This window comes from Oncorhynchus gorbuscha, linkage group LG08, assembly GCF_021184085.1.
Source record: "Oncorhynchus gorbuscha isolate QuinsamMale2020 ecotype Even-year linkage group LG08, OgorEven_v1.0, whole genome shotgun sequence".
NCBI classification, from domain to species: domain Eukaryota; kingdom Metazoa; phylum Chordata; class Actinopteri; order Salmoniformes; family Salmonidae; genus Oncorhynchus; species Oncorhynchus gorbuscha.
This window is the reverse complement of record NC_060180.1, coordinates 9,559,767-9,572,382: the sequence shown is the minus strand read 5'-3', so window position 1 is coordinate 9,572,382 and position 12,616 is coordinate 9,559,767. Positions and strand designations below refer to the sequence as shown.

The 12,616-nt window shown below is 42.0% G+C and overlaps 1 protein-coding gene across 4 annotated transcripts; it reads right to left on the bottom strand.

The window, feature by feature from the left end:
- Nucleotides 1-153: 153 nt before the first annotated feature.
- On the bottom strand, nucleotides 154-12,458 carry LOC124041177 (serine/threonine-protein phosphatase 4 regulatory subunit 3). 4 transcript variants are annotated; one of them, XM_046358442.1, is made up of 17 exons: nucleotides 12,342-12,458; nucleotides 11,957-12,104; nucleotides 10,954-11,009; nucleotides 10,651-10,749; nucleotides 9,578-10,201; nucleotides 5,614-5,691; nucleotides 5,397-5,513; nucleotides 4,572-4,688; nucleotides 4,170-4,301; nucleotides 3,940-4,042; nucleotides 3,548-3,589; nucleotides 3,304-3,462; nucleotides 2,876-3,045; nucleotides 2,657-2,796; nucleotides 2,305-2,453; nucleotides 2,028-2,218; nucleotides 154-1,856 (listed from the first exon to the last, which is right to left on the bottom strand). In XM_046358442.1, exons 2-17 carry the CDS (start codon nucleotides 12,096-12,098, stop codon nucleotides 1,758-1,760), a joined length of 2,418 nt encoding a protein of 805 aa, XP_046214398.1. In that variant the 5' UTR covers nucleotides 12,099-12,104; nucleotides 12,342-12,458; the 3' UTR covers nucleotides 154-1,757. The 4 variants fall into 4 exon arrangements, with proteins under 4 accessions (XP_046214398.1, XP_046214401.1, XP_046214400.1 ...); XM_046358445.1 differs by having other exon boundaries at nucleotides 2,028-2,137; nucleotides 11,957-12,417; XM_046358444.1 differs by having other exon boundaries at nucleotides 1,714-1,856; nucleotides 1,990-2,218; nucleotides 11,957-12,417.
- Nucleotides 12,459-12,616: the final 158 nt, after the last annotated feature.

The following is a 12,616-nucleotide window of genomic DNA, read 5'->3' as shown; positions in this document are numbered from 1 at the left end:
CATCCTGTTTTAAATCTACAAGCATGGGTACCTCAGAGGCAAACCTACAGGATAGGCATTTGGACATTTTCAGCACTCAAACCAAATGAGAAAGTTTACAGATTAAATTCAACTAGTATCCAGAGTAAAATAAAGCTAGATCCACAACTTTAATGCCAGGGTCACATTTAATCTGAAAACGTATCAACTGTATACAAAATTTTAGACTGGAGATAGTGGTAGTAAATGCACTTCGTACACATTTCATGGAGAAAACAAACCTCTAGACATTTGAAATGGTTACATTTGGGCATTCACAGATGCTGTACGTACTTCGACAAATGCTTTCCACCTCTTCCTGACATCTCAAACTACGTCTATCAGGGATAGGCAATAGATGGGGGTAGGGACCACCCAAAATCTGAACACAAGCGGGGCCGCAACGGCTCGCAGGTCTTCTTACACACATCCATACCCACAGATGCAGTCAGAGTAGGCCCTGGCCCTTTGGGCGCCGAAGCTAAATTGTTACACCCACCTTGCGAGCAAAACAATTTAGCAGCCCCCATATATTGACAGCGAATTTGAAGTTTTAGTTTCATGCTATACTACACATTTTGTAAAAGGGTGGATGCGTTTGCAGTTGATCATCAGATATATTAAATGGGGCACCCGGTAGGTAATTCAACCATGACCACAAGTTTAGATAGCTGGCCTAGACTAATTTATCAATTGTCAACATGGGCTAATTGAGTGACTGTCAGAAGAGAAACTACTGATGCAACAAAATTGCACCTAGTGTATTCTACTATTCTAACCCAACAGTAAATTGAGACCCACACTGTTCAACAACAAACATGGGGATGAGGGGGCATCCCTGGTCTATATAAATGGCAGTAGCTGGTCTAGCCACCACTGCTGCAATTTTGGATTGAAATATGTTCTGACCCACAGGAAGTGTGCTAGCAACAAACTCAACTGGATCACCGGTAGCATGTACCACTGAGAAGGGTTTCTGTTCTTTTAAAACAAGATACATACCTGCTGGAAAATAGACATCTGGAGCCAGTGAGTCAAAGCCACTGAATACACAAACTTCAGACATTCTCAGTGGGCTGCAAAAATGACTTTACTGCAGTTTAATATCAGAATTGCAACTCTTGCTTTCTACAATGAATTTAATTAAAGGTGAACAGTGGTCCCACCATTTGTGCAGCAAAAAAAAAAAAAAAAAAAATACACTGGCAGGTATAGCTCTCCCCTTTTTAAAATCACTTAAGGGGCATATGAAAAAAAAAGAAACTGTACAGTACTTTTAAACTCATGAATACTGGATTCCTGACTAGTTGTGTGTGAGCCTCTGCAATGCAGCCCCAGCTTTGACAGTTGAGTCCTGCTCCTCAGAACTAAGAAACTTGTTTTCTGTAGGTTCGTTTTTTTGTGTTACTTATCCCCTCTTTTTGCCTAGTTCCCTCCACCCAACCCAAAGGAACAGTTCTGTAGGGTCAGCCAATCAAGCTTCCATTACTAAGCGGCTAGTCCTGCTAGCCTGACTGGCTCTCCCATTAGCACCTGCTCCCCCTTCTGTAGAGCGACTGAGGTTTGGGTGAAGTGCAGCGCCCCTGCTGGACCAACAGGGAAACCATGGCACTGTTCAACCTCTCTGGTCCACAGGCCAGATATGGGGACGTAGGGGCAGGGTAGGAAGGTGGGAGTGGTCTCTGTCCAGTGGACTGTGACTGTGGCACAGCTGACCAAGACCAGACGATTTCACTGGCTTAGGAGCCCAGACGGGGCCGTTTCCGTGGCGACTGCTCTTCGTCTTCTTCCTCCTCGTCTTCGTCGTCAGGGTAGTCTACAAGGCCGACCATTGCAGTCTGTCAACGAGAACACAGGTCACATTAGAACTCAAGTGACTCAACCCTGGGTTTGATAATTTTTACTACTGGGGTGGCAGGCAAATGGGGCTTTTTACTACAGATTGACAGGTAGAAAGAGGATATGGCTCACCTTGGCAATTAGAATGGCAGTTGACAGGGAAAGCTCACCTTGACTACCAGGGTGCCGGGTGTCGCGTCCGACTTGGCTGGGGAGCCGTTGGGACTGGCTGAGGCGGCGTGTGAAGGAGCTGGCTTGCCGTTGGCACCGTTGGCAGCCCCTGCAGAATGAGAGAAGGTAAACTTAAAGCTGCCAGTTGGGGTCTGCGTTGGGAAGTTCTCTTTGTCGTCACTCTCTTTAACTGTAAAGAGACGGAAATACATAGTGAACATACACCATTCCACAAGTTGTGGGTTTGAACACACTGAGCAGAGTGGCGGCACTTACCTTTTTTTGCTTCCATATACTTTCCGTAGCTCTCTGGGAACTCTTCCTCTGGCCTACTTTTCTCTACAGCCTCTCCTTCGTCATCATCCTCATCTTCATGGAACCACATTTCCTCATCCTCGTCCAGCGTTCGGGCATCCCTACGATATCTGCTTGGATACAGTAAACTAATTTTAACAGGCTTTATATAAATAACTTGACAACGCAACATTGCTATACTTTGCTCAACACAAACCAACTGCCATTAAAGTATATGCCAAGTTATCCTCTTTGACTGAACCAAACAAATCAAATGTTCCACTTTAACGCCATTCCAGCTGTCCATGTCTGTGGGAGATGACGAAACACTGACCTGTTGAGTCTCAGGGTCTGTCGGTCCTTCTCCTGCTCATATCTGCCCTTTAGGCCCTTGAACGTCTGGACGTATTCAATGGATTCAAGTGCTTTGTAGTAGTTGTCTATGATGTGTGCTATCAGGGACTTAACATCCTCCTGTAGAGATAGATGTCATGAGAGTGTGTGCATGTGGTAAAATGGTAACCAGACATGTTAAGGGTGAATGGGGGCTTACAACTTTGATGAACTCAAAGAGTTCGATGATGGCTGAGTTTAGGAGGTTGTATCTAGTGCCATTATCCAGCAGAGTGTTGATGACTGGCTCAAACAGGTTCCCTTTGATAATATAGCGGTTGTAGTACTCATCCTTCTGCCCGATTATCCTTCTCATGAAGCGCAGAGCACCTGTTAGACAAAATCAGTATAATCACCACTTTGAAAAGAGGCTGAGGAAACTCCATACCGGCAATTACTTGCAGTACATTTTAGGTTGTGGATTTATCAATTGATTATACCCAGGAGCCAAGGGTCCAAAGGTCTGGGTTCTAGCTTGATGTGCTTCATTAAACAAATTCACTCTACTGACAATGTTTTCATGTCAACGCTTGGTGCTCCCCATATTCTAGAACCATGTCCCTCTGTAGTGTTTCCCCGGTGACTCACACAGCGCCAGGAAGGTGTGTTTAGAGTTCATTAGCACCAGGATTCGTCGTAGCAGGTCCTTGTTCATGATGTATGTCTTTATGTGGTACGTGTGGTGCTCAACACAGAATGTCAGCAGCTCCAGAATCAAAGCCAGGAGTTGAGCTGTCTGGAAATTATCTGGAAGACAGCAGCATGCATTTACAATAGGGAGAGACACTCCTAGTCAAATGAGATTTAGGATTGTAATAATATGGTTAAATACCAGGACACACTGGGTTGATCTTGGTGGACCCCTCTTGCAGAGCTGAGAGACATAAAAACAATGAATATCAGTCATACAAACAGATCCAAACCAAGACATCTTGGCCTCCCCACCAAAAAGATATGCATATCCACACAGAGCTGGACCTAAACACACCAAATTCTACAAAGGACCAGAGTCCATACACACAATGCATATATTATCAGTGCTATCCGGAATCCTTGGGACGTCCCTAACCTAAACCCTAACCCTTGCCTTAATAACCATTTAAAATGTAAACTTCAATGAGGTTGGGACGTCCCAACGATTCCGGATAGCACGGACCATGCATGCATCCATTTAGATCTATAACCACGCGAGTTAAAATACAAAAAAATTGTCCCCCTCCTCACCTTTGGACTTCTTCTCGTCTACAGTGTTGGCCAATAGAGGGGCTGTTAGGACCTGCATGCAGTACTTGTAGAAGAAGCTGAGGAACTCGGTCTTCTCCGTTTTCTGACAGGATTCAAAGTGAAAGTATCATCCAAATCATGAGGTATAGCTAGCTGTTCTGTTTTCTTGCATAATAACCATTACTCCCAGTGTTGTGACAGAGTGCGTGTGTATTTGGACATGGTCTTACATTGGTGGGCGTCAGCATGTTCTCTGGGTCAATCAGTGTACGTAGGAGCCCCATCAGCTGCACAGCACCCCCCAGCTCAGGGTCCGAGTCACAGATCATCTGCTTTATCACCACATTGATCAGCAGCACATCCTAATGAACATACAAAGGGGAACGGTGAGGAGCGTCAAGTACAGGAAACCTAGAACACCCTAGAAAATTCAGACTCATCTTATCTAAATGCTCAGAAAAGGTATGCTTGGGTTAACAGTAAACACCTACTATAAGAAACAGTTCAATGGTTAAATAATCATGCCTTCTCATTTACATAATCACATCTCCATATGGCACCTACACATGTCAGAGAAATTTGAAAAATTGGCCCACTAGTATCACGTAGGGATAGCTATATGATATACGTACATCATCAGTCTGCTGTGGCTCCTGCATAACAAACTCTCGGACCATGGAGGGGCTGAACTCCACCAGGTATGAGAATATGTCTGTGGCTGCAGCCCTCACTTGCAGGTCGTCCATCCCCTGTGGAGACAGTGACACACTAGTCACACACTGGGTATACACAGTGAACTCAAACTAACAGCTCATTCAGCTCCATCCACGTGTTTCTGTAGGGGCTCAGGAGTCTTCGTGCAATCTGGACTAACTGACTTTCTAGACCTTTATAAATTCAGGATTAAAAGGATTCTTTAGGATTTAGGCAATTAATCCCTTTATCTACATCGCCAGTCAGTTGAAATCACAGATAAAAAAATGTTTGTATGCATCCAGTATGAAGGATGTTAGAGGTAGTTTTGCGAGCCAAAGCTAACTAGCTGTAGCGCAATGACTCAGTCTATGGAATCTACTAGCATGCTAGCAGTCAAAGTCTATGGAATCTACTAGCATGCTAGCGGTTACCATTGACTTCCAATCATAGCGCAACGTTAGTTAGCAACTCCCTTCAAACTGTACGGAGGTAGACAAATGGTAGTCACCATTAATCTGACTTTGGGGAAGTAGATAAAGAGCTTTATACCCAAATCCTGAAGCATCCCTTTAAGAGACACTCTGGTACATTTAAATTCATTCCACTTTTTTTGACATGTGCTGGCAAGATGCAGCCCTTGATGTTGAGATGAGATTTCACATTCAAGTGATTGAATGTTGCCACATCAAACACACAACCAAATGTGCAGGTTAAATATGCAAAAATAAGACATTTAAAATGTACATAGTAACCATTCATACCATGACTATTTCAAGAGCAGGAAGAATGCCTAGATTCGCCAGAGTCTTGAAGAAAGCATCTCTATTTTGCGGTTGCAAGGTTTGTGAAAAAGCACAAAATTCTTTGAAGAAGTTCACCTGTGAAGAGGAAGGAAAACACAGGACAGTACTGAAACATTCATGACAAAAGCTGAGTATTTGTATGCTTTTAATAAATAGAGTTAATCATTAAACTTACTAGTTCCCTCCTTTTACCGTCCTCTGTGGCTTCATCTGTTAGCTGTGCAAAGACTTCAGTGAGGAACTTCTCATCCTCCTGTAGTGTAAGGCAGGGATATAAAGTTAACATACTCAACTGCATCTCAGATCTCTGTGGTCTGTAGAGGTTTTGTGGTGAGAGGTCATGTTAAAAAGCACTAGGCCTGAACCCAAATTTATTACAGGGGTGAATAGACATGGCCATGTCCTTCTTGAGCTTCTAAACGTGTATAATTATCCTGCCAAGGGAAGTTATAAAATAAAATAATCGTGCCACAGCCTTATCATTTATCAATGTGAGATCCAAGACATTCAGGGCCTACTGGTATGTTGGCTTCACAGATTCCCCTCTTAAATTGAAGATTACCCATAAACTACAAGCCTGTTCACTAATAGAGAAAAAGACACAGTTTGATCGAGAAGTAACGATTTACAATACTGAAGAAAACAAAGTGGCATGAGTATTTTATCACATTTCATATGATATTCTATTTATGTCAAATAAAATACATTGATAAGTAGGGATGCACGATATTTAAATAAATATAGAAGCGGTAAGCATATCGGAATTGGTCAATATTAGCTAAAAACACCAACATCAGCCAGATGTCTTAGTTTAACGCCAACGTGCAAAACCAATGTCAAAGCTGACTTGCATACCTATAAACGTAGGTAGATGACGTAATGACGCCACGATAAACACTACACATGCAACACAGCATTCCCAACCAACCCACAATGTCAGCTGTGTGGATCGAGCAGTCATTTGAAAGAGTAAAAAAAAAATCAGTGAGACAACTGAGGCAAAATCCATTAAAGCCAAGATAATGGAATTCGTTGCCCTTGACAATCAACCACTCTCTGTCTTGGGTGATGTTGGCTTTCGCCGACTGGTCGAGCACCGGTACACACTACCAAGTAGGCGCTATTTTTCCGATTTTGCCCTAAGGGAGTTACACAATATTGTTGAAACTCACATTCACAAGCAACTTGTTATGAGCATCACTACTATTTGCTTCACAACGGACATTTGGGCCAGAGACGTCAGCCCCATGAGCATTGAGTCAGACAGCGCAGTGGGTCGACAAGGATTTCGTACTGAGGAAATCCGTATTGCATGCTCAAGAATGTGCTGGTTCTCATTCCGCTGCTGCCATTTCAATGGCATTTGAGAACATGTTTGAAACAGGAACACTCTTCGCTCCAATTCGAACAACTGACTCGATAAATAAGCGCAACTGCGTCTGCAGCAAATGTGATACCCTGTCATGGCATTGAAACCACTGCACAACAAAAACGCCAACACAGACCGCCGGGTTTACTTGGAAAAGTACTCTAGTAGAGGCTGTGAACAATCGAGTCGGTGGCATTCTCTCTGAGCCTCTACTGTGTCGTCACCATGCTCAATGCTAGGTACAAAGACCGCTACTTCGATGCAAACAAGAAACAGGGTTTGCGTGAAATGTCCGGCTGTGTCTGTAACAAGACTGAAAAGGACAGTGACAGTGCGCACCGAGGAAGAAAGGCCACGGATAGACAGAGCTGAAACTTCACAGTTGACATGTATGATGAAATGGTTGAGACTGAACAAATGAACAACGAAACAGTACAGCAAGTAAGTGAAACAAATAGGTTTTGATTATGTTTTACTGGTAAAATGGGGACATACGTAAATGCCAACAAAATAACTTGTGTGTGTGTTGCAACTATTTAACTGTACTAGAATGCTTAAAAGGGTGCAAATGTTTAATACATATCGACATCGACTTTTTTTGGCAAGGAAAATATTGGACAAAAATGTCATCAGTGCATCCCTATTCATAAAGGTGATCCATTCCAGGTTGTTTACAACAGCAGAATATCACATAAATTGTAATCAATACATGTATCTCCAGATCTACAGATGGGGCAAATTTCACAAGAAAACAAAAGCACCAAGAGACGCTCAGTCACAACATTGTTGATTTCATTCAATGGTTTCTTTATTTTTACTATTTTCTACATTGTAGAATAGTGAAGACATCACACATGGAATCATGTATTAACCAAAAAGTGCTAAATCAAAATAGAATCTTCAAAGTAGATTCAAAGTGCCACCCTTTGCATTCTCTCAACCAGCTTTATGAGCTATTCACCTGGAATGCATTTAAACTAACAGATGTGCCTTGTTAAGTTACATTTGTGGAATTTATTTCCTTCTTACGGTGTTTGAGCCAATCAGCTGTGACAAGGTAGGGGTGGTATACAGAAGATAGCCCTATTTCGCAAAAGACCAGGTCCATTACTTTAAGATATGAAGGCCAGTCAACGCAAAACATTAAGAACTTCGAAAGTTTCTTCAAGTGCAGTCGTAAAAACCATCAAGTACTATGATGAAACTGGCTCTCATGAGGACCGCCACAGAAAAGGAAGACCCAGAGTTACCTCTGCTGCAGAGGATAAGTTCATTCGAGTTACCAACCAAGAAAAGGCAGCCCAAATAGATGCTTCACGGAGTTCAAGAAACAGACATCTCAACATCACCTGTTCAGAGGAGACTGCCTGAATCAGGCCTTCATTGTCAAATTGCTGCAAAGAAACCACTAGTAAAGGACACCAATAAGAAGAAGAGACTTGCTTGGGCCAAGAAACATGAGCAATGGACATTAGACCAGTGGAAATATGTCTGTTGGTCTGATGAGTCCAAATTTGAGATTTTTGGTTCCAAACGCTGTGTCTTTGAGATGCAGAATAGGTGAACGGATGATCTCTGCATGTGTGGTTCCCACCATGAAGCATGGAGGTGGTGATGTGATGGTGCTTTGCTAGTGATGCTGATTTATTCAGAATTCAAGGCACACTTAACCAGCACGGCTACCACAGGATTCTGAAGTGATACGCCATCCCATCACGATTCCACATAGTGGGACTACAATTTATTTTCAACAGGACAATGAGCCAACACACATCCAGGCTGTGATAGGGCTATTTGACCGAGGAGGGTGATGGAGTGCTGCTTCAGATGACCTGACCTCCACAATCACCCAAACTCAATCCAATAGACATGGTTAGGGATGAGTTGAACCGCAGAGTGAAGGAAAAGCAGTCAACAAGTAGTCAGCATGTGGGAACTCTTTTAAGACGGTTGGAAATGCATTCCTCATGAAGCTGGTTGAGAAAATGAGTGTGCAAAGCTGTCATCAAGGCAAAGGGTGGCTACTTTTTTAGAAAATGTTTTGATTTGTTTAAAACTTTTGTTTGGTTACTACACAATTCCATGTGTTATTTCATAGTTTTGATGTCTTCTACTTATTCAAGTTTTTTTATTTTATTTTTGTACTATTTTCTACATTGTAGAATAAGTGGACTGTCCAAACTTGACTGGTACTGTGTATATAAGGAGCACCTAACTTGACAAGGCTCACACTACATCATGGTTGTTGTAAGATCTTTCAGATACAAAGACCCAACTGATTGGAATAATTTACCAATAGAAAACAGGGCATTAAAATCAGTGAATTTAAAGCCCCTTCTCAAATGTTAAGGACAAACCGTTTGTGTTTTTAATTAATAGAAACATCACCATGTGAAGATATTTGTAAATCTGTATGTATATATTATAGGTACTTAGTTTATTAGTTGTATTAGTAGTTTATTAGTTGACTTAGTAGTTGTTGCACGGGTTAATAAGTTGTATTAGCATTTTTATTAGTTGTAGCAGAAGTAGTTGTTCAACAATGTTTCTATGCTGTTAGTGTACTTAAAAAATATATATATATTGTTTCACTTATTATTAGACAGTTGCCACATGCTTGTTACTAAGTATGTTTGTTTTTTTTGGACACTCAAATGAGATGTGCATCTCGAGATTTCATCCTGCAAAATGTGAAATAAATAAATAGACTTACATTTGTAGTTAAGAATGGAAAAATCTTGTTTGGCACTGTTGGTTTGCAGTGACTCACCTGCAGCATGCTGACTATCTCCACCTTGTTGAAGAAAATGAAGGATGTGAGGGTGGAAAGGAAGTTCTCTTCGAAGACAGAAGGAGTGGGAAGGATGATGTCCTGGATGTACTGCACACGGTACGTCTGGTGGATCTTCTGCCGCAGCTCTGAGTCCGTGATGGGGATCACCTCCTTGAACTTGGCCGTCTTGGTGAGGAACTCACGGTGCATTTTGGGCTGCACCAGCGCCGGGTCGTACTCCAGGCAGCCCACCACGTCCATGATGCAGTCGTCTGAGAACATGACCTCGAACAGAGCCGCCTTGTTGAGAAAAAGCACGCCACGCACAATCTCATACAGATGATGTAGGCCCTCACGGTTGTCCAGGTCTTCACACACCTGGAAGAGCTGCAGTAGCTTCTTCATGTAACCTTCGCTCATAAGGGCTAGGGCCAGTTTCTCCCGGCGGATGGGCGAGGACAGGACAGAAGTGACAAGGTCAGCGATCTCTTCCAGCCGGGCCAGCTCGCATGGAGGCAGCTCCACCAGGTGGCTGGTCTCTGGCATCTCCTCGAAGCGCTCCTCCTCAGACTCATCGATGGGGTCCTGGGTGATCTCCAGCGCAGGGTCTTTTCCCTGCACCTGGGGTGGAAATTAGACACAGGCCATAGGTAAGAATAACAGAGAATATCTCTAGTCCCCCATTGCAAAGGACAAACTTCTTTAACATGATATTCTATCATTAAAAATGATTAAATACTACTGGCGTAGTCTTATATGGGCATACAAAGAAAATGTATGTTTACTGGCCCCTAAAGAAGCAGCAGTGAGCTACTATGCACATACATAGTTATTCATAGTATTGGGGGCTGGAGCTTCAAATATCAAGCAAATATGGTACAATCAATTTCTCCAGACAAAGCATGTTTTTACTTGTGTGTATGTCACCAACAGTTGTGACATGTTCTATAAATGTTGTTCCTGCAGTTAAAAAGTATGCTTTCTGGTGCCATAAAACAACTATAAATAGCATAGTAGTACTCATAACTTACACTGATTTACACAACCATAGAGTAAACACTGTACAATACCTGACAAATCTTTTCCCAGATTTCATCACAGCCAGCTTTTTCCTGAAAACTCAGAGCCAGATCATAGTTCTCTGCTTCAGACCACACGATCAGAGTATCCTGAGCAGGGAAAGACAGTCCTCATGATCAAGTTCAGACAATTATATTTTCAAGTATTTGCATTGTCAAATTAACCACAACTGTACACATTCACAATTATTTAGATATAGGCTACTTTTATAAATGGAACTTCCACAGAGCAAATACAACACTGAATGTACACTGAAGATACACAGCAGGCCTCGATAGAGGTAGAATACTTACTTGTTGTTTTTGATATGCAGTATTTGGGCTGATTTTAGACTCCAGAAGAAGTGAGCCTAAAAGACATGAGGACATTTAGTTAGCTAACCACTACCATACTGAAATAATTATTTTCGGTCTAAATGTTCCTAACTATATAATCAACAACTTAATTCATTAACATGGTGTGAAATAATATTAGTCAAATAAGCCTTCAATATCAACAACAAGATGGCTGTTGTAACTGACGATAATGCTGAAACCTGAACACTTTTACTGACAAGCTGTGCATGTAAACAAAGACAACACACCATAAATTAGCCGACAATTTGTTTTGGGCTGGCCAACAACCATCCCTTTATTTACTACTGAGTTAGCCAAGTGAGTTTACTAGTAACGTTACCTAGCCAACGTTAAACTAGCAAGCGGTGCAACAGTTATTTGACCAGGTTGCTAGTTGGCTGGCTAGCTCGTTATCTAGCTAGTTGGATACACTACTTTTAATGTACCAATGTTCATTAACAAGATAACTAGTTCGTTAATTATAACCTTAAGTATTGAAAAGGAAAGAGTTTCAAAGGAAGTCAGTTCAACCACATTTATATTGCAAGTACTGGCTAGCTAACGTTATGCTAGCGTTACATCGATAATTAAAACAAATCAGTTATCTTCAAGTCTAATCACCCATACGGTTACAAATAACGTTACACGTAAAACAAACTACATAACGTTAATTAGACAGTTAGTATTAGCAATATAGTGATTTAGCTACAGTAGTTGGCTAGAATAACTCATACACGTCGACATCAGCAGTTACGTTTGTAGCTAGTGAGCTAATAACCACTGATTGCCAACTGATCTCGCTAACTAGTTGGTTAGTTAGGTGATCGTTCGCAAACTAGCTAGCGATGTGGAATTATTGAATGAGAGGCCTGTGCTAGCTACAAGCTAGCTGGCTAACTACGAACAAAACAAACGTGACGAGCCATCGTCTACTTATAAGATATGCTAGTTAGCAACTCACCGTCGGATTCGGCCCGAACTAATAATGATATTCCCTTTAGTCGTTCGACAAAGGTAGACGAGACATGTCCTGTGCCCCTGTCGTCCCACTGTCGGTCTTCATTCAGCGTGTATACTTTCACACGCCGCCGAGTGTCCGACATAGTTACCTTGAGGAAAAACTAACGCGTTAGCAAGCCAACACTAACGTTAGTTCACCCTATCTTTAAAATAGTTGTCTAGCTATGTTCTTATCCCCGAGCTTCAAACGTGTTTCTACCCGCATGTCCCAGACATACATCTGAGTATGATTTACAATAATGTGCTAATTAATGAACATATTACGCGGTTGATTGTTTTGTTTTTACCCGCAGAAAGCAGGATATCTATCGAACTGTAAAATTCACCGTTGAAAACAACTACGACGGCCTCTTCACTATCGTCCACAGACCGCCATCTTGTAATCCGATCTTTTTCTTCCCCTACGTCAATCAAACAGCTACCGCCGCGGGGTCTCCTCTGAGGGGCTACGGAAACCAGTACTATGGCGTTAATGCTGTAATAGTTTCGATATGGTTGGGATACAGACCTGATAGTCTCTGCTTTGCTTACAATATAGGAAAAAGAATGTTGTTGATTTCAATTTAAAGAGCCAACTAAATATTGTAGCACTAACAATGAG

What these genes read in the sequence shown, in the direction of transcription:
- LOC124041177 (XM_046358442.1), bottom strand. Translation starts at nt 12,098, where the DNA reads ATGTCGGACACTCGGCGGCGTGTGAAAGTATACACGCTGAATGAAGAC. An exon ending in ACGGTAAAAGGAGGGAACTA is followed by an intron (nt 5,514 to 5,613) that starts GTAAGTTTAATG and finishes TCCTCTTCACAG; the next exon opens with GTGAACTTCTTCAAAGAATT. An exon ending in GATCAACCCAGTGTGTCCTG is followed by an intron (nt 3,463 to 3,547) that starts GTATTTAACCAT and finishes GCTGTCTTCCAG; the next exon opens with ATAATTTCCAGACAGCTCAA.